Source organism: Emys orbicularis, chromosome 21 (assembly GCF_028017835.1).
Source record: "Emys orbicularis isolate rEmyOrb1 chromosome 21, rEmyOrb1.hap1, whole genome shotgun sequence".
Classification (NCBI taxonomy): Eukaryota; Metazoa; Chordata; order Testudines; family Emydidae; genus Emys; species Emys orbicularis.
In genome coordinates, this window is record NC_088703.1 from 4,432,116 (window position 1) to 4,458,453 (window position 26,338).

Below are 26,338 nucleotides of genomic sequence, written 5' to 3' on the forward strand. Positions count from 1 at the left end.
TTCTGTTTAAGCATTTCTTGTGCTGCTTCTAGAACTACTGGGGGAATAACAAAAAACACAGAAGCTTTTTTCCATCGTGTCATTAAAACAGATTAATAGAAATACACATGATTCTAAACCAACATCATCTTTTTTCATCTAAAAAGACCAATGTGTCTCAAATCTCCCTCCTGTCTCCTCTCAAAACACTCAGATTCCCCCAGTCCGTTCATTATCCCTCCCCCTCCCCCAATCATAGTGTTCTTTAAAAGTAGGCTGGGAATGGACTCATTGAGCGCAAAGCAATACTGTAGTATGCCATGATGTCCCATTTAGAGACGCACTTTTCTCTCCCGCAGGTAAATTAAATGGAAAACTCCATACATTTATGCAATAATCAAACTGGGAATTTAAATGCACAATCAGGACATTGTTTATTTGGCCACAATGCATATGTTGCATTTATGGGCCAAATCCTGACCCCTGTAACACAAGAATATGGGATGTGCAAACCCTTTGCATCTGTGCCTAGTAGAACCATGCTGGACTGATTGATTTTGGACAATCAGGCTTGTATGCTAAGGGGAATGCTGCATGGTATGGATCCATGGAGCCATTGAAGGACTGCTCTTCTCCATCAGGCATATTCTGTAATCCTTCTGTCTCCTCTGCACAGGTACCATGGAGGCTATCTACTGCAGAATCCAAAAAGCTCAGGGAGGGCATGGCTCTGTCAGAGCTTCCTCAAAATTGGCACTGATGGTTAGTGAATAGTTGCAGGAGACTGTACTACCTCCCCACAGTTACCTTGGAAGGAAGGGGTCATTCACCACATGTGGCTGTTAGACCGCTCTGGTGTCTGTAAGGCTCCGTTCTGCCCCCTCCCTCTCTCCCCAAATGCCATTCATCTGGAGAGATGACCTTCACAGGGAATTAATGCATATGACAGACGTTTAGATCCTTGTGACTTGATCCCCAATATACTCTAAGCCAGTGGCTCTCAACATTTCCAGACTACTGTACCCCTTTCAGGAGTCTGATTTGTCTTGCGTACCCCAAGTTTTACCTCACTTAAAAACTTCTTGCTTACAAAATCAGACATAAAAAGTCTAAAGTGGCACAGCCACACTGTTACTGAAAAATTGCTGACTTTCTCATTTTTATCATATAATTATAAAATAAATCAATTGAATAAATAAATACATTTCAGTGTATAGTATATAGAGAAGTATAAACAAGAAGTCATCTGTATAAAATTAGAGTTTGTACTGATTTTGCTAGTGCTTTTTACGTAGCCTGTTGTAAAACTAGGCAAATATCTAGATGAGATGATGTACCCCCTGGAAGACCTCTGTGTACACCAAGCGGTATGCATACTCCTGGCTGAGAACCACTGCTCTGAACAACATAAATCCTTACTATGAAATGGGACATATGTGATGTCCAAAGCATAAATGTACCTCTTCACATTGGAGTTTTGTTACAGCATAAACTTAGCTCGGTTTGTGCCTCAGTCATACAAATATATGCAAATATGGGAGTGGTGATGCCAGTTGATGATGGCAGGTATGATTTAAATAACTTTCTACTTTTACTTGTAGATTGAAACCACTGTTTCATTATAAAAGCAAAGAATGTCCCAGAAGTTACCTATTCCTTTCCCTTTTCTTTCATTGCAGAATATATGACACGTAAAAGAGAGGAGAAAATGAAAAAACAGAAATTGCCTGGCTGTTTCCTCCTTGCTACTGATAGGTTAGGCAGGTTAATTCGTCTATTTTGTATCATCATCCGCATGGTTTTCTTTATACCAGTTCGAAAAAAGCCGCAGGCCGACGATACTTCCTACATCTTTATAAACTTCAGTGCCTGGGAGTATGTTGGTAGTGACCATACTTGGGCAGGACTGGTCACCACACTGTGTGATGTAATTGAAAAGAGAGATAGGATACTCATGAGTGTGTTTAGGGTGTTTGGGAGTGAAGTCAAAGTTGAGATCAAAGAATCATGTAACAAAAAAGAAAGTGAAAATAAATGGGTTGTGAAAACATATATGACATGCCTGTTATGCACATTTCTCCTGATAGTTTTTCTCCTTCTATTATGTCTTATATTCTTCAGCAGGGATACAGTAGTTAATATCTTAATACCTACTGGGACTGCAATTAGTACCATATATGTCACAGGATTTGCCTTCCCTGTTGTGAAAAATTTAATCTTCACACTAAAAGGCAAGCTGGAGAAAGAAATGAACAGGAAAGATTTCAGTTCTCAGCTGGGCTTCATGCACAATGTTAAAACAGAGGTTGAGGTCATTACCAATTTCCTTCAGTTTATGGCCTTCTATAAGCAAAAAGAGATCTGTGTGGTGCTAAAGGTCACTAACTTGGACATATGCACCCCAGACAAAGTGGTTGGTGTTCTGGATGCAATGAACATCCTCCTCTCAGACAAGGATGCCCCATTCATCTCCATCTTGGCCGTTGATCCAAGCATCATGACAGAATGTATAGAAAAGTCACACAACATGATCAGCAATGGCTATGAATATCTAAATCGAATCATAACTCTGCCCTTCTCGCTGCCTCAAATGAACAAAGAGACCAAGTTACATTTACTCCAAAAAATTACAAGGAGCAATGGGGGATCAGAGAGACCGCATAATAACAATGTGAATCACCAGGAAAATAACTCAGCAGAAGACTCTGAAAGATCTCATACTTACAATGAACAAAAAATCCCCATAGAAGCTTTTCAGTATCTGAAGAAAATAGGCAATGAATACATGCCAGGAAATAATATCCAGATGAAAAGGATAGTCAATACACTGATAAACATTAGGCTAATGATCAGCACGGGATTCCAGACTGAGGTGGAGACAGAAAAGAATTTCGAGGTGTTGGTAAATTGGGTCATTCTTGCTAACAACTGGCCTTGCCGTTTGAGTTGGATTTTGCAATGTGTGGAAGATGATTGGCAAAGGAATCAGCTTAGTGAAACCAATGTTGGAAGCCAAGAAGATGCTAATCTCTTATTGGACATTTATAATAACAACTCTTCCGAGCTGGATAAGATTAAAACAAAGATTGAAAAGCTTCTAGAACTTGATGGTGATCCTGACCTTTTCAGAAATTTCCTGAAGACAAAAAAATTCACTGTTAAACATGTTAAACAATTTTCCAATCTCACTATCAACTTGGATAGTTCCCTGAAAAGGCGTCTGGAACTAATACGGAGCATGAATGGCATAACATCAGAAACTCAACCAAACAATTCCCCATGAACTCTGTGATGAATGTCAGTGAAAAAGGTGTGTGCAAAGGTAGGCAATATTTATAAATATCCTCTTTTCTTCTTTTTGCCCATATAATAAATATAAAATGGTCCATGGTTGCTATCAAGTTATGTGAAAAATGCATAAAAAAACTGGAGATCAGCGTATAGGCGCTACAACTGTAGAGTCGTGGGTTGAGCTCTTCTGTTCAGCACACAGATCTGATCCTGTGTGAGGAAAGGGACTTTTCACCATGAAATAATTCAAATAATATTGGAAAGAAGGCCTAGAAAATTATTTAATGCATTTATAATACCACAATTATTTGAACCACGATTAGTAAAAATCAATTTCCGCATCTAAAATTTGTATAGATTTGATTATGAGCTGAAATTTAATTATCCAAAATTCCAGTTATATCCAAAGGTTTTGGATGCCTCTCCAGCACCTGGATAATTTAAAAACATTTTATAACTTAAAATTTAGTTAAATTTGAATTAATCTTTTTTTTTAAATAGTAATTTAAAAATGGGAAGTCATAAGCTTCTAATACTTCATCTGAATTGATGCTTATAATGTGAAAATGTATACAGTACACATTTGCAATTTACTGTTTGTTAGAGGATCTTGGCAGATAAGTATAGTCCACGTAATTCAAGGTACAACAAAGCTTTACAGGCCTAATGCCTGGGCAAAACTTCTCCTTTACATTTATATACTGTATGCCCAGTATGTGTAAACAGTAATAGTTACCATGTCATGGAGGAGAGAAGGGCAATAAATAAGAAACTAAGTCAAACAAAGTACAAGGAAATCATTAGATTTTTCTGTTATAATATAATTTCTTAATCCTAACAAGTGCTTAATGGTTAATCTTAACTTTTGGTTAATTGTTGGTGGGCACGATTCTGAAGAAATGAGTTGTTCTGTTTTCACTGTGTAAAGCAATGTGTTTTTTTTCTTTTTACAGATAGAGAAGGTGCTTAAAGGAGATGGTAGTACTGGAAATATTGAAATATATAAAGAGAACATAGAGAAGTACAACCTGAATGGAAAAGCTCTAATATTCAGCAAAAAGGAAGAACTCTTAAAAATCACAGGCATGACTCTGGCACACTGGGCCAACTTCAACTGTCATTCCTCTGAGTTCTCCTGGAAACTGGTTTTTCCCATTCATCTGTGCCCAGAGCCGCTCTCTCAGAGATCCTAATCTCATAGACATTAATTCTTCCCTCAGTTAAATGGACACAATTCCCATTAAAGCTAAAGGGTACCAAAACACAGAACTGAAACCAAAGCTTAGCTATAAAATGGGTTTTAAAACTCCCCCTCAAAACATGCTGGCATAGTGGGTGAAGAGCTACAGCATAGATTGGACCTCAGTGCATCCCTGAGTGAGATCACTCCATCTGTCTGGATCTGCTCAAATGGCAGATGTTTGAAACTAAGCCTACAGCAAAATGAACATGTGCTAAAAAGACCTTGTTTTCCAAACTTGTGTGGAAAAAATAAGCTCTTCAAAAGTATCTTTAAAAGTTCGAGGAGTGAGAGAACTGCCACTTTTGAATTAAAAGAACCGCAAGAACACATTGAGCTCAATCATCTGGTTGCTTGAGCATATTTAACCTCCACCGATGTAAATGGCCAGTTATATGTGTGCAGTTGAGGGGATAACCCGTGATTCCATGGTAAAGGCTGACTAAGGTGCCACAGTGAAAGAGCTTGGGCTGCCTCATGCTGGCTTAACAGGGAATCAAGATGTTCTTCCAGCTCTATAATCCTGAAGTGGCTATTCTGCCAGACCTTGGGACTCATAGACAACCAACCGGTGTTACAATTCAAAGACAAAAAATGTGCTCTATGAGGTATGTTCACACAAGGACCTCTGCAGCTGCATTCTCCTCCAATACAAACAGACACATTAACCCGTGGTCCACAAACTTTTTCATTCACATCCTCCCTTAACTGATCTGCACCCCCCACCCTCCGAACTGTGGTTGGGAGCAGTCAGGAACTGGGGTTGTGGGTGCCACAGCTGGAAGTGGAACTGCAGCCAACCAGGAGTCGGAGCCAGGGCCAGTGCTGTGCTCCGGGCCGTGGAGCGAGGCCGGGGTCAGGCCCAAAGCTACAGCTGGAACTACAGCCTGGAGTGGGGCTGCAGTCGCAGTCGGGGCCAGGAGCGGAGTTGGGGGCAGAGCATAGCTGGGTGGCGCGCCCTCCCCACCCTGTGGGGGCTGGCCTGGGTCTTCCTGCACCCCACTAGGGGGGCTCACCCCACAGTTTGGGGACCACTGCATTAAATGCTGTGCTATTCTCTCACTAAACTCAACATTTCCAGAAAAGTGTAATTTGATGCGAGTTTCGTGGCCAAATACTGCTGCCTTGATTATAGTTCTGAGAAAACATTTTTGTTTAAAAGTGAAAACAGATGAATAGGTTTCCCAGACCCTCACTATCTCCCCAAATCATGTGCACCACTGGGATACTAAGCAGCCTGAATTTATGCAGGTAACTAGTCAAATTACTTCCCTTTTAAGTGCCATACACTAGCTCCTCATCCAATTCTGTATTAATTTTGAAATTGTATTACTTAATTTTAAGGCCCTTATTTACTTCATGATGGGATGTGAGGCTTAAGTAAATAAGGGAGAGAGGGATAACTCGGTGGTTTGAGCATTGGCCTGCTAAACCCAGGGTTATGAGTTTAATCCTTGAGGGGGCCACTTAGGGATCAGGAGCAAAATCAGTACTTGGTCCTGCTAATGAAGGCAGGGGGCTGGACTTGATGACCTTTCAGGGTCCCTTCCAGTTCTATGAGATAGGTATATCTCCATATATTATTAATGTTTGCAAAGGGCCTTGAGCATCTCTGATGAAAGGCACTAGAGAAGGGCAAAATAAAACGTATTTATATTGGACTGAATTTTTAACACCCTAATATCCTTGAAGTCCAAAACGGTAGGACTTTGTCCATGTTACATCTTGAGATGTAATTTAGAACTTACTGCCCATCTGTTCATATACCCCCCCCCGGGTTGCAGGGTGTAATATAAACTAAACAAACACCGGCTGCTGTTGCTTTTAAAATGCTGTGAAGTGTCCTGTGCTGGATGCTGTAGAAAGAAATTGTATTGCTGCTGTTGAATATTTGTGCTTGATTGGTCCTTTTAGTCTTCTCTCTTTTTTTTTTTTTTTGCTTTGTTTAGTAAACATACACCAGTTATATTACAGCCTCAATCCAGAGATTCTGTGCTTGGTGAAGGATATTGGAAATGGGGCCTTTCGTGTGAATTAAGGCAATGTTGTGTCTTGCGGCCTGGTCGGTTAGATAATATTCAGGACTTTGCAGGGTTGTTTCCATTAGGATGAGAAACCAATTATACGTATGTTCTCGGTGTAATTTTGTTTATTTGTGTAAAGTATACAGTGAGATGGTTGAATTGATCTTTTGTCCCTTGACATGTTTTCATAGTGGGATTCATGCGTTTTCATACTGGGAATCACTTCTTAAGACCGAGATCCTCTTGGAAACACCTCCCCTCCCAATTCAGCGCTATCCCCCTGGTTCCCTCCAACTGCCACGGAACATTCAGGGCCCAACATTCCACCCCAGCTCCCTCCCACCCTCAGTGCCAGCGTTCCTTCCAACTGCCACGGAACCTTCGGGGCCCGAGATTCCACCCCAGCTCCCTCCCACCCCCAGTGCCAGCGTTCCTTCCAACTGCCACGGAACCTTCGGGGCCCGAGATTCCACCCCAGTTCCCTCCCATCCCCAGTGCCAGCGTTCCTTCCAACTGCCACGGAACCTTCGGGGCCCAACATTCCACCCCAGTTCCCTCCCATCCCCAGTGCCAGCGTTCCTTCCAACTGCCACGGAACCTTCGGGGCCCGAGATTCCACCCCAGCTCCCTCCCACCCCCAGTGCCAGCGTTCCTTCCAACTGCCACGGAACCTTCGGGGCCCAACATTCCACCCCAGCTCCCTCCCACCCCCAGTGCCAGCGTTCCTTCCAACTGCCACGGAACCTTCCTTTGGGGGTCCTATGTTCCCCGGCCACAGCTGCCAAGCAGCATTCAGGGCCCAAATGTTCCACTTGACAGCCCCCCTCCCACCCCACCTGTCAGCCTCCGCCAGCCAGCATTCCCGGCATGCAATGCCCCACCCGCGGCGCTGCCAGGTGGGGAGACTACACGTCCCAGCATGCAATTCTCCCCCACGAGCGCCGCAGGTGCCGATTCCTCCCTCGTGAGGGTGGGGCTGCGATTCCCAGGACGGACGGGCTGGGCAACCTATCCCTATTGGGGGCTCCCGCCGGAAGGGGGCGTGGTTATTACGAGTGGCAGGCTCGCTGACCTATCCTCCTGGGCTCCCGCCCCTTTAAGGGTGGTGCTTCTGTGAGTGACAGCCCGGACAGCCTATCCCCGCTGGGACTCCCTTCCCGGGCGGTTTCGGCGGCCTTGGCAGGGCTGCGGGTACCGGGTAGAGGCCGCCATGGGCTGGTGGGTGCGGGCTGTGGGGCGCTTCCTGCGGGGGGCGGCCGGGCGCAGGCCCCCCCGAGGGCCCCGGTGCAGCTCGAGCCGGGCCTCTTCCTCCCCGCCGCCGCCGCCCCCGGTCTCGGAGCTGGACAAGGCGGACGCCTGGCTGCTCCGGAAGGCGCATGAGACGGGTCAGCGCGGGGGGGCCCGACCGGGAGCGGCTGAGGGGCCTGTGGGGAGGGGGCCCAGAGTGGGGGAAGGGGGGCTGTGGGGCGGGGGATGGGACCCATGGTGGGGGGTAAGTGGAGGAAGGGGGGCTATGGGGAGGGGGGAGGGGTCCATGGAGGGGCTGTGTGGAAGGGGCCCATGGTGGGGGGTGGCGGGGGCTGTGTGGAAGGGGCCCATGTGGGGAGTAAGGGGGGCTATGGGGAGGGGGAAGGGGCCCATTGTGGGGGGTGGCGGGGGCTGTGTGGAAGGGGCCCATGTGGGGAGTAAGGGGGGCTATGGGGAGGGGGAAGGGGCCCATGGTGGGGGGTGGCGGGGGCTGTGTGGAAGGGGCCCATGTGGGGAGTAAGGGGGGCTATGGGGAGGGGGAAGGGGCCCATTGTGGGGGGTGGCGGGGGCTGTGTGGAAGGGGCCCATGTGGGGAGTAAGGGGGGCTATGGGGAGGGGGAAGGGGCCCATGGTGGGGGGTGGCGGGGGCTGTGTGGAAGGGGCCCATGTGGGGAGTAAGGGGGGCTATGGGGAGGGGGAAGGGGCCCATTGTGGGGGGTGGCGGGGGCTGTGTGGAAGGGGCCCATGTGGGGAGTAAGGGGGGCTATGGGGAGGGGGAAGGGGCCCATGGTGGGGGGTGGCGGGGGCTGTGTGGAAGGGGCCCATGTGGGGAGTAAGGGGGGCTATGGGGAGGGGGAAGGGGCCCATTGTGGGGGGTGGCGGGGGCTGTGTGGAAGGGGCCCATGTGGGGAGTAAGGGGGGCTATGGGGAGGGGGAAGGGGCCCATTGTGGGGGGTGGCGGGGGCTGTGTGGAAGGGGCCCATGTGGGGAGTAAGGGGGGCTATGGGGAGGGGGAAGGGGCCCATGGTGGGGGGTGGCGGGGGCTGTGTGGAAGGGGCCCATGTGGGGAGTAAGGGGGGCTATGGGGAGGGGGAAGGGGCCCATTGTGGGGGGTGGCGGGGGCTGTGTGGAAGGGGCCCATGTGGGGAGTAAGGGGGGCTATGGGGAGGGGGAAGGGGCCCATGGTGGGGGGGCTGTGAGGAGGGGCGCTGGAGGGGAGGAGTGGTGGCCCGTGGTGGGGGTGCTGTAGGGGAGGTGTGCTCTGGTTGAAGGAGGAGGCCTGTGGTGGAGGGGGTGTTGGGTTGGAAGGGGGAGGGAGGCTTTAGGGAGGTTGTGGGGGGCTGTATGGAGTGGGGCCAGGATGGGAGACAATGTGGATATTGGGGACTGGGCATGTGAGGATGGGGGCACAGGAGGGTCAGTGTACTGTGAGGGCAGGACGGTGGAGGGGATCTCATGGGGTGGTAGCTGGTCCATTTTCGGGTATGATGTGGCCTGAGGCATTGTGGGGGCTGGGCTGCTGCCACTTGAGACATGAAGTGGGGTGTGTGGACAGGGTGGGTGATGCAGGAACAGTGTGGATTAAGGACTTGGTATGGTGTATCAAGGCTCATTTGGGGATGGTGAAGGGAACAGTACAACATGTGGGTGAGGTTGGGGACAGCACAGAGTTGCAGGTAGTCTGATATCGGGGGTAGCCGTGTTAGTCTGTATCTACAAAAACAACAAGGAGTCTGGTGGCACCTTAAAGACTAACAGATTTATTTGGGCATAAGCTTTCGTGGGTAAAAACCTCACTTCTTCAGATGTATAGGTAGTCTGATGACAGGAATGGGGTAGGGAACTCTTGGGAATAGCATGGTGGGAAGATGGTGTAGGGGACAGTGCAGTGATGGGTTTGTCATAAGGGCTGGAAGGGCATAATGTGATATTCTGACAAAGCATGTGGGTCAAGATGGTGCAGCTGTATCTAGATGTGGACGTGCGCCTAGGGTTGGTACAGTGTGATGGCATCTTGACACGGTGTCTTGTTTTGGTTAAAGAGAGAGAGTGTCACTGACCAGGGTGGATAAAAATCATTGATTTTTAAAAAAATTAAAAACATTGGATTTTTTTTATTTAAATCAGATTTTTTTGATAGGTTTTTTCCCCAAAAAGCATTTTATCTAAAGATAGCTTTAATCAAGATACATTATAGCTCAAAGATATCTCCTCATGGAATAGGGATTATAAATTCTAATTCTATAGTATGAGAAAATATATTCATGTAATGTTTAAGAAAAATTTTGTAAATGAGTTCCAATAGTTCATGGATTAGGGACCCAATCTTATGGGGTTCCAGGGGCTTCTGTATAGATTATTTACATTAATCTTTCTATCTACCCAATGGGACTCAGTGCTCAGTCTAGAAGATACCATCAGAGATGCTTAGTTTTGCAGTTCTCAAACTGTGGATTTGTGTCTCCAGAGATAACATGATTGTTAACAGCAAAAAATGTTTTTAAATAAATAAATAACTACCGTATATACTCGTTCATTAGCCTGTTCATTTATAAGCCGACCCCCCAAAATGGATAGCAAAAACTGTATGACCCTTTCATAAGCTGACCCTATATTTCAGGGGTTGGAAAACTTTGGCTCCCGGCCTGTCAGGATAAGCCGCTGGCGGGTTGGGATGTTTTGTTTACCTGGAGCGTTTACAGGCACGGAGCCCCTCAGCTCCCAGTGGCCGTGGTTTGCCATTCCCAGCCAATGGGAGCTGCGGGAAGTGGCGTCACTTCCCGCAGCTCCCATTGGCTGGGAACGGCAAACCGCGGCCACAGGTTGCTGAGGGGCTCCATGCCTGCAGACACTTCAGGTAAACAAAACGACAATGTATTAGATATTCAATTCAATGATTCCATAGAGTTTAAAATCATCAAATTTTGGGGTAGACCCGTTTATAAGCCGACCCCTGCTCTTTGATGCGTCATTTTTTTTACCAAATATATTCGGCTTATGAACGAGTATATACAGTAATATATAGAGGTGAGAAATAACAGACCTCAACCCTATTGTCCCTCTGCAAATTTACGTACACAGTCAATCCCTTATCTCTCTCTAAAAGTGCAAAGTTTCAAAAAGTTCAATGAATAGAAGATTGTTGGGGGCGGAATAGATCTGGACCAGGAGAAGAAGTCTGGAGATAAATGTGAGACGGGAGGGACAGGCAGTAGAAACAAAAGTGAAACTGTTTGAGCAGCATATTCCAGATGTACCATACCATTCTCTCACTAGAAGGGAAAACCTATAATGGCAGCAAGCAATAAAAGAGACCCAGTTTGGGAATAAAAACCATTCAAGAAATATGTTTGATGATGCTGATTTAAAGAAAGTCACACCAGTGAACTGGTGGAAGTCACTTAAGCACTTGGATTCAGAGACTGTTGAAGTGATGATAATCTCACTTTTAACAGCAGTAGCTTCTTCTGCCGGTGTAGAAAGAATATTTTCTTCTTTTGGACTAATTCATTCCAAATTGAGAAATCGTTTGGGACCTGAAAAAGCAGGGAAGCTTGTTTTCCGTTTCCAGATTATGAACAAATGGGAAAATGAATGTGAAGACGACTGAGTCAGAAGCCAATATTTTAAGTTTCTCATGTTGACCTGGCTGACATAGTCGATTTAATTTTTTTTTTAATATTTCATTTAACTATTTTAGTTCGAAACAATTTTAACAAAACAAACCTGATTTAAAAAAAACTTGAATGTTTAACTAAATTCAAAAATTCATATGCTTGTTTTGTTTGCTGTTGAAGAAAAAAAATCCAGAATACATAACATTGTTGTTTTAGTTAAATAAAACAATGTAAATGTCTGTCTGGTGATGGTCTCCTAATACAGCATGGCAAGAAAATCCTCCAAATATTATTAACCTGTTGAATTGGAGACAGTTCATCTCCCAATGACTTCATAAATATCTGCTTCAATTACCTTTGGTAAATGAAATAACCAAACAATCATTCATTTTCTGATATAGCTGTAAAACTAATCTGAATAGTTTTCAAAATAAATCACTTGAAAAATGTATAGTGATGGGGGAGGGATAGCTCAGTGGTTTGAACGTTGGCCTGCTAAACCCAGGGATGTGAGTTCAGTCCTTGAGGGGGCCACTTAGGGATCTGGGGCAAAATCAGTACTTGGTCCTGCTAGTGAAGGCAGGGGGCTGGACTCGATGACCTTTCGGGGTCCCTTCCAGTTCTATGAGATAGGTATATCTCCATATATTAGTGTGTGCCTTCTAAAAATGAAACCTACATCTATCTATGAGTTGTGAAAAATATGTATTAAGGTTATAAGAACCAACAAGAATGCATTTTTATGTAGAAATCCATGATTAAATCAAGTCTTCCTGACTAGTGATTTAAAACTTGCTTTAAATCAATTTGATTTAAATCACATCCACCCTGTCACTGACTAACACTAAATACCTTAACGGCAATAGCTTTTACTGCTTTAATGCCTGTTTTCATCCCAAAGAACAGTGCAGTCATCTACGTACGGTGTCACTTCACCTTCCCACTATAAAACACAACTTGGGACAGGAAGTGAGAGAGAATCCCTTAGCCAGGATGCTGGTTCTATGTTTTATCTAAAAAATAGCACGGCCCCTCTCACTATGTTGAGCCATCTAAGTCAGTAATGAGACAAAGAGGAGGGCACTCGTCTTTCCATCACCATTATTCTACTGTACGGTTTCCCCTTACACCAGGGGTCGGCAACCTTTCAGAAGTGGTGAGCTGAGTCTTCATTTATTCACTCTGATTTAAGGTTTCGTGTGCCAGTAATACTTGTTAATGTTTTTAGAAGGTCTCTTTCTATAAGTCTATAATATATAACTAAACTATTGTTGTATGTAAAGTAAATAAGGTTTTTAAAATGTTTAAGAAGCTTAATTTAAAATTAAATTAAAATGCAGAGCCCCCCACACCGGTGGCCAGGACCCGGGCAGTGTGAGTGCCACTGAAAATCAGCTCGCGTGCCGCCTTTGGCACGCGAGCCATAGGTTGCCTACCCCTGCCTTACACCATGCTGTGGCATTTTGATCAATACTGATTTGAAAGGAAGAGCTACCCCCTCACTGAATCATTGGTGCGTCCTGCAGCACGTGGGCTTGGAAACGTCACACCTGAGTGCTGTCCATACTAAGCCGTACTTAAACATCACAACCCAAGATGATGCAGCTGCCCGTTAACTTGATAGGGTGATAGACTGAAAAGGGAAAGTGGGTTTTAATGGCATGAAGCCAGAACTAGAGACCAAAGGAGATTTTAACCTGTGTTAAAGATGAGCAATAATCACAGTTGCCCTTCTCACCTAGGTCTGGTAGATTGTCTTTCAAAGACATTTCTCTGGAGTTTCCTACGGGTGTGACAGAGGTTTGAGACACTACAGGACCATGTGGAGGTTTGATGCTATGGAGTCCTGCAGTTGCTTGTGTTCCCATGCTATAAATATGAAAGGGATGAACATGCTATAGACAAAAACCCAAGGCTGTGACCGTTAATCTTTTAAAGAATTTGCTTCCCAGACATAATGGTTCCTCGTATCCTCTCTACCACAACAGGTAGCAGTATAAACGAAATAACAAATGGCTGAAGAAGAGGAAACTCTAGCTTTCTCCTGTTCTCTACTCAGGTTTCCTGTCCTGGTTTCGCAATGGCTTGCTGGCAACCGGCGTCGGAGTAATTTCTTATGTTCAGAGCGACATGGGACGAGAGGCAGCTTATGGTAAGTAACGCACGCTATAGATGAGCAAGGGGGAGATTTGAACTGGACGCTGCACCAATGAAAAGTATTATTGTCACCAGGTTAGTTAACCCACCACTGAAGTGTTGATTTTTGTAACTAAGGTCAGTTCACTTATGCCCTGTCAAACAATTGCTAAGCCCAGAGGTGGCCGCTTGTCAATTATGGGTGAAGCAATCCAGTCCAGTGTGTACAGAATTAGTAGATTTCATAAAACACTATGAACCGCATGGCTATAGCAGCTGCTTTCTATACCTGTAAGATCAGGGAAGGTTTATAACCACCTGCATAGCACAGGTCAGACTAGATAGATGACCAGTGGTCCCTTCTGGCCTTAGAATCTATTAATCATTTTTTATAAAGCTCCTACAAATGTATTGTCTGGATAGATCTTTAGCCTATAGACTATAATGGCTTATGTGATTATAATAGTCTATATGAAGAAGTTAATAGGCATCTTGAAATTGCCTTAGGGTCTAACACGTAAATATGCACTGACGGCTCCAGTGCTGTAGCAATGAAATGGTCTGTAAAAGGCCTTTGAATAGTGATTATAGATCACATACAGATCTGAGAGTCATGCATGGATCCAATGTCCAGCTTAGCCCATGAATCCCCGGGTAATAACCTTGAACCACTCACTTAACCCCAATATCACTTAATTTCTCAGTCTGTAAAATGGTGATAATACCCCATTGTAATACACTTTGAGAGAGCCATTGAAAAGATGTGGTAGGTATGGATCATACAGACAGGCTGCAGCAGTTGGGAGTTACTGAGTTTGAACTCTTGGGTTATGCAATTTCTGCGTGTGTTTACTCTGTGCTCCACGAAAGCTGTTATAAAATGAGGAAGCCACTAGCAGATATGCTAAAAATGGCAGCAAACTGACCTTTATGTCCTGGAAAGATATGAATTGTAAGGTGTATAAATGTGCTGGACCCTAGACCTTAGAAAAGGAGATGTAGCTGCCCTCAGATGAGATTTAGAGGGTGATGTAAAATGGGGGGGGGAGGGAGGGGGGAGATGAATGTGTAATACAGATGTCTGTAATAGGGTGACTGTGTGAAAGTAACTTTTTTGTTCCCGTTGGGCTAGAATCTTGAAGTCTGGTGCACGCATTGGAGGAAAAAATACCAGAATTGATCTTTATATCAGAGGTCATCCATCTACCCATTTACAGAAATGGTGTTTCTCTTGTGAGGCAGGAAAGGCCTCCCATTTGGGGAAATTAAAGTCGTCTCATTTCACCAGTTTTATGGGACTTGTGCCAAAGATTTGTCAGAGGCATGTGACTGCATGACAAGATGCAGCGTTGATAGCCATGTGTGCTGGAAGGGTGGGGCTGCTGTCAGTGTGTAAAACATACACACTAGGATCACAACAAAAACTAGTGATGACCTTTTGACTCAAAGCCCTTTGTCAATGACACGGTGACCTTACCTAGCCCTGTGATTTGAGGATCCCAAAGCATGGTACAAGCTCAGAACTGCCTACTCTGTAAGGCAGGTGTTATCTCTGCCAGGCCTCTTTTTTGAAATCTGTTCTTGGTTCTGCTGTAGACTTGCTGAATGAGCTCTTGGGTAGGTCACTTCCCTTCTCTTTGCCTGCTTGCCCATCTTTAAAATGGGGATAATATAGTCTCCTCCCCTGAGGATGTGTGTTTTCATAGAGCACTTGAGATCCTTTGAAAGGTGCAATACAACTGCAAAGGATTTGTGCCGATCCTCTAATCTCGTCTTGCTTCATTTGTTCACTGATGCCACATGCTAGTATTTAGCCTCCTAATTCCCTACGAATAAAGTAATGTGATGACATAAATAGCTTACTGGGACATAGATGAATCAGCTAGGAGGAGGACTCTTGCTGCTTTCTTCTGCACACAGACTACAGGGGAGGGAGAGGAAATGCAAGAGAAATCCGTGACTGTCGCAAGGAATTTTGGTTGAGTATGGTTATTTTAAAGCTCACCACAGTGTGGTGCAGTGGTTCTTCAAAACTGAAGAGAGAAGAATTATATTTGTAAGTTGCCTCACATTTTATGAAGAGTTGTGCGTTTATGGTTGCGCTGTATCCAGTTGAAGAGTTCTTGACTTTTAAGACAGGAAGTTCAGGCCAACTTTTCTCTCTTGTTCTGTTTTTAAAAATTGTCCTGGTCTGTTTGGTTACAATGAAAGCCATTTGGGATTCTGATTTCTTGCAGTGTTTGCAACTCAACCATTGCAGCTTGGGGCTAACACAGAGGAACTCTGTGGCAGAGTTGGGAAGAAAACCCATGGATCCTGGGGCCCGGTCATGTGCTTTAACCATCCTTCCTACCTACCAGGAAACAACTCTTCAGAACAACGTGCACAAGGCTGTTTTCCTTAAATCCTAACTCAAAGTGGAGAAATCATAGGGAAGACTTTCTGGCATCACCTGCACTGGCAGAATTGTGCTTAATACAGTTGTTGCCTGCAGTGTTCTAGCACATTTTGCTTGACTTGTGTGAATGGGGATTTATTAAGACAACCTCCTAGGGAGTCTGGAACAATTTTATAAGACAGTCAATCCATGTCTACGCTAGCCAGGGAAACCCTGCCAGCAATGGTCACACACAGTGCCTGTCGTAACTAGCATGGCCCTGAGTCCATTATAAAGAGACAGAATGGCCTAGAAGTTAGGACACTAGGCTAGGACTTGGGAGACCCGAGATCAATTCCCTGTTCTGCCACAGACTTCCTGTATGACCTTGGCCAAGTCACTTATTCTCTCTGTGCTCCTTACCCTATCGTGCAGATGGGGATCTTAGCACTTCCCTACTTCACAGGGGTGTTAGGAGAATAAATACATTAAAGACTGAGCCGCTCAGATATTTCCCATAGATGGATGGCTTACCAAGCTCTGCTCCAGATGCATGGATGGATTTCATTCTCTGTTTCTACTCTAGGTTTCTTCATTCTCGGCGGGATTTGCGTCTCTTACGGCAGCGCCTCCTACCTTGTCAGCCTCTTCCTCCTCCGCCGCACCATGATGCTTGCTTTCTCCACGGCCCTGCTGAACGGCACGGTGGTCACAACGGTGGCGCTGTTCTGGCTGTGTGCCGTCTCCCTCTACATCGGTCGCCTTGAGGTTGAGATCATACAGGAGGACAGTAGTGATGAATGCCAGGACTCAAAAAAGGATGATGGGAAGTCGGACGAGTAAAGACCAAGGTCCTGGGGAATTTTGCTGCTTTCATGATGGTCATTTAGAATGTTCTCCAGCACGCTCAGTGGACTGAGTTTTAATGCACTAGATACAGCGCCCACGGGCTGTCCTGCCCACAGTGTCCAAGGGCACAAAGAAAGGGCAGCTTTATTGTAAATAAGACACTGTTGGCTGCTTTATATTTATTTAACATTTTCCAGATTGGCAGTGGGAATTAGCATTCGAAAAATTGGATCATCGAACAGAAATATGGCTGCAGGAGACCCTGCTGTGGTAGCAAATGGATTGGTGGGACGGCTTCCCAGCTGGGAGCTTGCGTTGCTGTCAAAATGGATCTCTGATGCTTTTAAAGAACTGGCTGTCCATTGAGATCCTGTGCTCCCGTCTCCCACATACATCCCATGCCTGTTCTGCCACGTATGCAGAAGCTGGAAATTTTAAGCCAAATTCAGCTGATGCTCCCTAGAAATGTTGAATCGCAACGGGTATCCCATGGAGCCCGATCCTGCTGCCCCGGCGTACGTTGTAAAGTTAGCACATCCCATTGAGATTACTCACAATGCCTCTTGAGTCCATTTTACATCCAGATCAGTTAATGTTTGTATTAAAAACATCGAAACAAAACTGCTCTCTTCCTGTGTCTGAATGAAATGTACACTCTGGGATTACTCTCTTTCTCACCCTCCCCATTTCCACTTGCAGAAAGGGCCTGTTTACGTTGTTATGCAGGTTAAACCTTCCCTTGATTTCCATGAGTTTTGTTTCTATAAGGGTTACAGGATCAGGCCCTCATGTGTGCTGCCCTTTCTCTGCAATTGCCTCGAGAGATTAATAGTTGTAGCTTTTTTTAAAATTGCTGTTGAACTCCACAAGCACCTATCCCGGGAAGCATAAGACTGGGAGTTAGAGTACGGTTCCAGTCCTACCCTTGCTGCTGCTTTGCTCAGGTCACTTATTGCTCTTTGCCTCAGTTTAGTTATCTCTAAAATGGAATATAATTGCCTACCTCTTGGGTATAAGGTTTGTGGAGCATATTTGAGATCCTCCAGTGGGAGGAGTTAAGGATAGGCAAAGTATTTATTTTTGATCTATAAAAACTGTTTACTTAGGGTATGTCTACACTACCCGCCGAATCGGCGGGCAGCGATTGATCCAACGGGGGTCGATTTATCACGTCTAGTCTAGACACGATAAATCGACCCCGGAGCACTCTCCCGTCAACTCCTGTACTCCGCTGCCGCGAGAGGCGCAGGCAGAGTCGACGGGGGGAGCGGCAGCAGTCGACTCACCACGGTGAGTAGGTCTAAGTACGTCTCTCTCCTTCCCCCCCCCCCCCCCCCCCCCCCCCGTGTAGACCAGGCCAGTACAGTTCAGATGCTGTCCTTTTGGCTCCTGGCAAGTTGTTATTGTGACTCATGGTGTTGCAGCCCTCCACACAACGATGGGTACATGTGGGTGGAAATGACCCTGTGAATAGCTAGAAATAAGGCCACCTATCAGTGCAAATAAAGGGAGGGAAATGTGATGCAACCAATTAAAAACCTCACCTGGTTGTGACTGCATCTATTCCCTTCCCCCAAACATTGTTACTTTCATTTCTTCCAATGGTTTGTTTTCACTGGTCTGAACAATCATTTGCCATGTTGTTCATTTGAAACTTCACGATGTTGTGACCTGGAGGCGTGATCCATCCTGCAAGGCCGGAAACAAAATCAAGGGTCTGGATCCTTGACTCTGGAGAACACACTTTATACTTCCTTGCCCCATGGGCTGCCTGTGTGCCAGATGTAACTTATATTGGCATTCTGAGTTACGCTGGCTGTCTGCAGCTCCAAAGTGCTGATGTGCAGCAAAACATCAGATAGAGAAATCCTGGCCATGCCTTCTACGCCAATGGGGTGTGGTGTGGTGTGTAGGAACCTTTGTACCAGTTCTGCCCTATTGGAGGCATCTATGCTGGGAGGATCTCCCAGGGGGCTGGTTATGTTGGCTTTAGGGTCAGAATCTCCAGGCGCTGCAATGCAAGTATTTCCCCAGCACAACGCTAGGGATAAAGCACTTCGTAAAAGCTGCGAAAACCCCAGCCGAAAGATGCAAAGGATGTGCAAATAATTAGGTGTGAGGCTTTTTATAGTCTCCTGACATCCCTCCACCAAAATCCTCTTACTTTGTAGGAATAATGGAGGACAATATTAGTCTCTCTCTGAATTAGAAAGTCTTGCAGTTGGTATCCTAGCACCTCATGTATGCGGAGTAAATACTAAGAGGACCTTATGGAATTATTCCAGCTTTACACTAATTTGATAGAGCAGAATTTGGCCCCGTCTCTCAGCCTCCAGGAAAGGCGGCTTGTGAAACCCAGGTGATAAAGACACATTGGCTATTTTTCAAACCAGAGGTGGCAACCCATTGATTTAAAGCCTCTCTGGGCAACGCATAGTTCGCAAAGGCAATGTCCCCAAGGGTTGTGCACTGGAAATGACTCCGCTCCATGCATTAGCAATTGATGTAAATGACCTTGAGAGCATTTGGCATTACTGGCTTCCGGAAGGTGAGGAGTTGAGCAGATGGAATGCATTAATCGCAGTTTTCGTAACTAATGCAAAACATACCTGGACCATTTTCCCCTGCTGCAGCCTCTGCGGTGTACTTAATCTGCTTTGCACTGCTGTAGCATCTCTCCTGAGGGTTTCACTGTCTTGCTGATCTCTCCATCTGACCTGCTGCTTTTGCCTGGCCTTTCTAATGACGATTAGCGCTTTTCCCTTTCTGAGGCATCTGCCTTTTTTCCTTATTAGTTGTCCAACTGTTTAAATTATACTGTAAAGTTTTAGAGGCAGGGACTTGTCTGTTAAAGCACCATGCAGGCATGTTGTGTGTTTTTGTGAATAAATCATATAGGACTGTCAGTCTGGCACATTTCACTAATAGCTGTTGTGAAAACTTTTTTCTCCAGTTGATAAACTCTGTCCTATTTCCCTATGGTAGCTGCTGCTCAGCGCATTTGGCTAGCACCTTTTGAAATACCCAAGAGGAACAATGCCCAAGAGATTAGATGAGCCCTATAACTACCCTGGGATTTGCAAATGCTGCCAGTCCTCATTATTTTCTACATGAATCTTTCACAACCAGCCTACCCTCTGATAACTGCTTTCCATGACGGATGCAGCAGCTGGCTCAATAAAGTTTGTAGAAGTTTACACTAACTTATCATGTAAAATCTCTTCTTCTCCCATTGAGTTTGTGTGAAACTCTTGCCTACACTGATGTACTTGAGCAAGATGAAGCAATGTTGGATGGGGGTTATTCATGAAGCATGGTCTAGTGATTAGAGCAAGGGATTAAGTCAAGAATCCTTGGTTATGTTTTTCAGCTCTGGGAAGGAGTGTCGCCTAGTGCTAAGTGTAAGGGATGGGCTTGTTTTGGTATTCCTGGGTTTTATCCCCTGCTCTGACACTGTCTGGGTCTGTGGCCAAGTCAGTTTCCTCATCTGAAAGGGAGAATACTTACCCAGATCTACAGAAGAAAACTGCCGTCGAATATGAAAGCTTCTAAGCAGATGATTGAATGTGAAACATAACTGACTAATAATTATTTTATTTCTTTAAATGCCATGTATGCATGAAATCTAATGACAAAGGAGAGTGTAAGCAGTAAGAGATGGAGCAAGAACGGAACAGAAAATGCAAAGAGCAGTGGAAGGTTCTGCTGCTCTCTTCCACGGACCCAAAAATAAAAGCCCCCCTCACATAACTTACCTCAGAAGAGCTGTTGAGTGCAGGGCTATGGCTCTGAATGTCTTGTTTTTATGCACTGTCCAGTTGCATTTCCTGTGAGAGGGGATTAAAGTAGGGACCATCAATCTGCCCTATTCCTGTCCGTCTGAAACCTTTTCAGGTATTCTGAAGCACAGCTTTGGAAAGTCTGACACAGTGAGTTTTGCTCTCGGGAAAATCACTTCCGTTCTCCTTTAAATCTGCTAGCAAATACCCATCCGATCCAGTCATCATTGAAAATACAGTGGGTGCTTCTTCACAGATAGTGGGTTGTTGACTGACCGCTTCTGGGCCTCTGCTATAGAGGCAGGGGTGGACATGTGTCTGAATTCCCTGATACCAAACCGAAACCCACTCCCCAATTTAAGGCATGTTTACAAGCAAATGGCCTGATTTTCCAAGGTGGCATGCACCCACAACTCCCATTGGAACTGGCAACAGTTGTGGGAGCCAGCACCTTCGATAATCAAATCCTTGGTTGTTCACAATGGGTTTCCATCCCCCCTAAGCCCTGTGTCTTGCTGGGTGCTGTTTATGCTGCTCACGTGACACGTTCTGCTGCTGTTCGTGGCCTTTCATTCGTTTCATGGTTTCTTCTCATTAAACCAAAAGGGGAGAAACAAGTTGATTCCTTATTTATTTTTTTATTTTTTTAATTTTATTTTCATTGAAATCTTGGACTGCAGAAAGCAGCCGCAATGACAACACCCAGTCAACGATGGAAGCTACCTTCATCGGACGAATGGGAATGGAAAAATTAAAAAAACACACAGAGATCCTTCAGCAAAAGTTACAGAAAAAGAACATGGCATACAAGCGTTACTGTTTGGGGGTGGGGTTGGGTTTTGTTTAACAGAATTATACAAATCTTTTTTTTTTTTTTAAATAAGTGCTAAAAGTCATGACATCAGTTTACCTTTTTAAGTGCAGCCAATGGAGTTGTCTCTTTGCATCCTTTTGTTCTCCTAGCTTGCGGGAAGGAAGGGGTTCAGAGGTGGCTCTGGCACCACCCTGAGGGCTTATTTTTGTTGGATCGTTCAGTTGAAGTGCTGTGTTTGCAAGGGGAGGGGGTGGATTGCTTGGAAGAAGCTCTGTAGCACAATGCCAGCCTGTCAAACTAGTCACTGGTTCAAATCCAGCCCAGCGTGACCATGAACAATGCTCACTGGTGGGCGGTGATCTGGGAAATTAGTTGATCTTCATTTAGTTCCTAGTTGGCCCCACTGCAATTCCCCCTCTTGGCATTCTCAGTGCAAAAGCCATGGATTGAACAGACCACAGAAATGGAACTTGTCCTCATCCCTAGTGGGTGGGCTTACCAGGGCAGGGGTTGAGGCACCGTGGCAGGGGACAATGTGAGAAATAGGGACCCGACGCGGCCTCTGCTCATGATTAGACTTCAGTTGGCAGGGCTGTCACTCCCACAGCTCTAAATACACTTAAAGGAATAAGGGACTACAGTAAATCAGCGTAGCCTCCAATGACTTTGCTGAACTACAGCCCAGATCTACAAAGGCATTTAGGCATCTAAATCTCTGATTCGGGCATCATCCCAATCCACAACCCCCCCCTGCTTGGCATAACTCTGTAGTTGCCTAAACTCGGTGCCTAAATGTTCCCTGGGTACCCACGTTTCTGCCTCTGGGCATATGCACAATGCCTCATTCAAGGCATCTGGATGTCTATCTCATGCCCAGGCCCCAGCATGATCTACGCACCTGAGGAAGATAGGCGTTTGCTTGCGAGTCCTGAGCCGCTGGGCATGCTCCGAGCACACCTACCTGCTTGGGTCCTATTCAAATGTGGCCAGAGAAGAAGGTGATACTGCCCACTTTATAGCTTTTAACTTAGTGGTCAGAGCACTCACCGGGGGTGTGGGAGACCAGATGGTGAGAGAGGATTTGAACAGGGGTCTCCCACCTTTCAGGTGTGCCCTAACCAATGAGATATTCTGATGTCGGGCTCTCAGATTCTCCTCTTGAAGTTGTTCCCCTTTGGATAAATAAATAGAGGAATCGGGGGACTGGACTGTGGGTGGAAGCCCTAACCACAGATCACCGTCGTTCTTACACACTCTGGTCAAATGACCATTTAAGCGCTTATTGAGTATCTTAAGCAACACTTGAGAGACAGGTGAGTGCAAATGCTCTTGCTCTAGCTTAAAAGCAAATGCAATTGGCGGCTGTGCGGGCTGGATTTCAGCTGAGCACAGCTAGTGTTTGATTCAGGACCAAGTGCCGAAGCTACTGGAAGCTGGGGAGGGGGCTCACCCCCGCTTAGGAAAAAGGCCCTGCAGTGAAGATGATGGTAATGAGAAAAACAGGAACTCTCCAGCCAAGCCGTCAGAGCAACCTGGAAACCCTTTTCTTTGTATCCAGCTTCCATTCATCCTTCCTTGAATAGGAGAAAAACACCCAGTGGAGTTGGGGGAGAAGCCTCTTTTTTTTTTACCAATCCCCCCTCCTCCTAGGGAGGAATAAAAGGAAGTTTGCTGCTGGCACAGAGCAGGGTAGCAGAAGGCCTGGCCAAAGAACATAAGAACGGCCGTACTGGGTCAGACCAAAGGTCCATCTAGCCCAGTATCCTGTCTTCTGACAGCAGCCAATGCCAGGTGCCCCCGAGGGAATGAACAGAAGAGGCAGTCACCAAGTGATCCATCCCCTGTCGCCCACTCCCAAAGAGCAAAGCACTCTCTTTATTTTGTTAATAATCTGCAGGGAAAAGCACTTAAGCATAGTTAGCCCTTACAGAGCGCTGGGCCAGACTGCTCGGTGGTCAGAAAACAGGCATAAGTGGCCAATTAGTCTGACCCACAGCTATGTGCGTTTGGGACACGACTGAAACTTACAAGCTGAAGAGGCCAACAGGGTTGGGAGGCGTAAGAGAAGCAGCCACCTGGAGGTGGTAAGATAAAGAGGAGGTGATGAGGGAGGGGCACATTGTCTTACACATTAAAGCAGCTATGGAGAGGGTGTAAGTCACCTCATTTTGCCTTCCCCGCCGATCAGAATAAGCAACTCACTTTGCTACTCACGCTCTCCCCGCCGCATTTACCCCACAGATTTCCAAGGAAGCTGCATCCGTTTGCTCCAATTTACGTTGCTCTCTCAGGGTCCTGGCTTCCCCAAACCCTGTTCTGCTCTTGGTCACCATGGAATCACTCCAGATTTTACCCCCGTGTAACAGAAGAGGAACAGAATCTGGCCCCCAGCTTCAACAATCGGGACGATGTTCAGCTCCATAATAAGTGGCAGTAAGGATTGATTAACGTTTATACAGCATTTTGAAGCTGGAAAAGTACTAGTGGCCAGATCCTCTACTGCTGTAAATCAGCCGACGGAAATCGGGCCACGTCATGAGTGCAAAGCGTCCTTTCTTCCCATGCACCATTATGCATTAATGGGAGAAAAGGCAAAGAAGGGAAGGAAGCTCCTCCTGCTTTTAAAGATATAAATCAGGAAGGTGGGGGTGAGCTGATGCTTGCTGTGATTCTGGCTTTTCCACAAAGGGTAGCTGATTTTTAAAAAGTGCCGATTCTGTTCTCTGGTGTAAATCTGGAGTAACTCATGGACCCGTTTTGGATTTACACCAGCGTAACAGGAGCATCTGGCCCAGAAGGGTAAAGCTATGAAGCAGGGAGCAGAATACTGATTTGTGCTGTGATTTAGTCGTGGGGGAGGGGAATGAGACACGAGGATTGATTCCAGAATAAAGATTTTTTTCCCCCTGCTGAAACATCCAGCAGCTCATGCGGTCGTGAGCCCCCGAGATGAGTTTCAAAGGAGCACGGACTTCAGCGCAGAGCTCAGTGCAGAGTCAGTTCAGGGTGGCATGTCTAACGAGACGCCTTCAGGGCTTAGTCCTCTTTGCGCTCTGCGGCTGACAGGCTGTGGATGCCGCCGCTGGCCACGGAGAAGGGCAGCGTAGAGAACAAGGATTCGGCGGCCGTGAAAACGCCCCCCGCAGCGCCCGAAATCTGCGCCAAACCGGTGGCGCTTGCTGAGTTCCCAAACGGCGCCACCATGTTGAGCCGCTGGATGTGGTGGTACATGAGTTCCATGGAGGTCTTGGACTCCGTGCTGCCGATGTCCATGAGGTTGATTGCGTGGGAGGCAGGCAGCACACTGCCTGGCACAGCCAGGGTCACGTCGGCCGGGGCGTATCGGATAGTGCTGGTGGTGTAGAGGCTCTGGGAGCCTGTGGTGCTGGCGATGCCGTGGTGCCCGCCGAGCTGGTGCACCAGCGGGAGGACCATGTTCCCTGCGTGGAACCGCTGGAGTGCCTCCATCTCGCCAGGATAGACCAGGGGGGCGAAGGGCGTCGACGTGGCCCTTTCCTCGCACGGTGAGCCCGAGAGCGGGGGGGAGAGCGTTTCAGCTGAGGGGGCTGGTAGCATAGCCCGGGGAGAGGTGCTGAAGGGGGCCTTAGCCAGGCCCCCGCTGCTGTCCATCTCGGGAGGGGTGAGGACAGAGTCCGGGATGGAGACGTACAAGTGGGAAGTGGCTTGCCTCAGAATGGGCTTCTCCAGGCTAAGTGCTTTGCTCACAGTGTAGGGGGGTCCCTCGTGGAGGGCATCCCGGGCAGAGGGGTAGGTCCACAGGGCGGCCTTGTCGTACTTGGGAGCCTGGCTCTGCTCCGTCTTAATGCTAAGCGCCGCGCTGGCTTTCGGTGGGTAGCTCCTCTGGGTCTGGATGACAGAGGCGAACTCTGATGTGCAGGGCCGGCTCGGACCCGCGTTTCGCCCTGCCGCCATATTGTACCCGTTCACCCTCCTCTCCAGCGCCACCGGCTGGGGCGGGAGATCAGGCTCCTCCTCGCTGCCGCTGTCCGACTCCTCGGAGCTGACGAGCGAGGCCTCCCGGGGGGGGCTCTCCGGCTGGAACTCCAGCTTGATCCGTTTGCTCCGGGGCCCCCTGCGCCTGCTCTCGGCGTCGCTTGCCCCAGCTCCTTCCGACACCTCCTCATCCTTGTAGCTCGTTTCCGGGCTGCTGGCATCGTTCTCCGCCATGGAGCAACGGGCCCCGTCATCCGGGCTGCTCCGGGAGTAACCTTTGGCCAAGGCCCCAGCCGCTTTGGGCAGAAACTGGTTCCCCTGCTTGTGTTCCGGCCCATGGTCGCTCTCTGGAAGGGAAGAAAAGAAAGTGATTCAGGAGCAGCCTACTCAGCAAGGGATCTGGACGGAGGTTGTTAAACTCCACCTAGCTGCTTTCTGCCAGCAGGCAATGGGTTTATTTTATCTAACAAAATATTTTTCCAGAGCGACACCTAATGGGAGTTATAGCCCACTTTATAGCTGCTTCCTACCAGCAGGGCAGCTAATGATCACAACCTCAGGGCAAACCGGCAATGCAAAGTCAACGCGGCGTGATTCCTCTTAGACTGTGTCCCTCCTGCCAGGATGGATCTGATTCCCAGCCTCATGGCCAAAGAAGAGAGGAAAAGATTAGCTCCCTTAATAAGATTGTACTTTTCTTCCATCCGAGTATTACAACGCCGGTTCCTAGCATCACAGTGCTCACCACCTCTGCTAGACGGAAAAACCAAGATGCTGAGCAGGGGCCGAGGTCACGCTGTATCAGAACCAGGAATAGAACTCAGGCAACCCAATGCACAGGGCTGTGCGCTAATCTGCTAACCCTGTCTCCAGGGTTGTCTGTAGCTTCAGTGCAATAGGATTCCTTCATGCTCTGGGCTGGTTAAGGGCCCAAACTTGGATCCTATCTCTAGGGCAATGCATTGGAGATGGGGAAATGCTGTTCGGGTCCCATCTACTCCATTCCTCACCACGGGCCAGTACTGGTTTC

At 46.9% G+C, this 26,338-nt stretch overlaps 2 protein-coding genes across 2 annotated transcripts in view; one reads left to right on the plus strand and one right to left on the minus strand.

Moving 5' to 3' along the window:
• Positions 1–7,744: 7,744 nt before the first annotated feature.
• On the plus strand, positions 7,745–17,372 carry TMEM160 (transmembrane protein 160). Its single transcript, XM_065420997.1, has 3 exons — positions 7,745–7,919; positions 13,459–13,551; positions 16,499–17,372. The coding sequence occupies exons 1-3, from the start codon at positions 7,745–7,747 to the stop codon at positions 16,753–16,755; spliced, it is 525 nt and encodes a 174-aa protein (XP_065277069.1). The 3' UTR covers positions 16,756–17,372.
• A 7,018-nt stretch (positions 17,373–24,390) lies between these two features.
• The window catches only part of NPAS1 (neuronal PAS domain protein 1), a 75,654-nt gene continuing 73,706 nt past the window's right edge, over positions 24,391–26,338 (minus strand). Inside the window, exon 11 of the mRNA XM_065420935.1 lies at positions 24,391–25,655. Coding sequence (XP_065277007.1) covers positions 24,391–25,655 — 1,265 coding nt within the window. The remainder of the gene's footprint in view (positions 25,656–26,338) is intronic.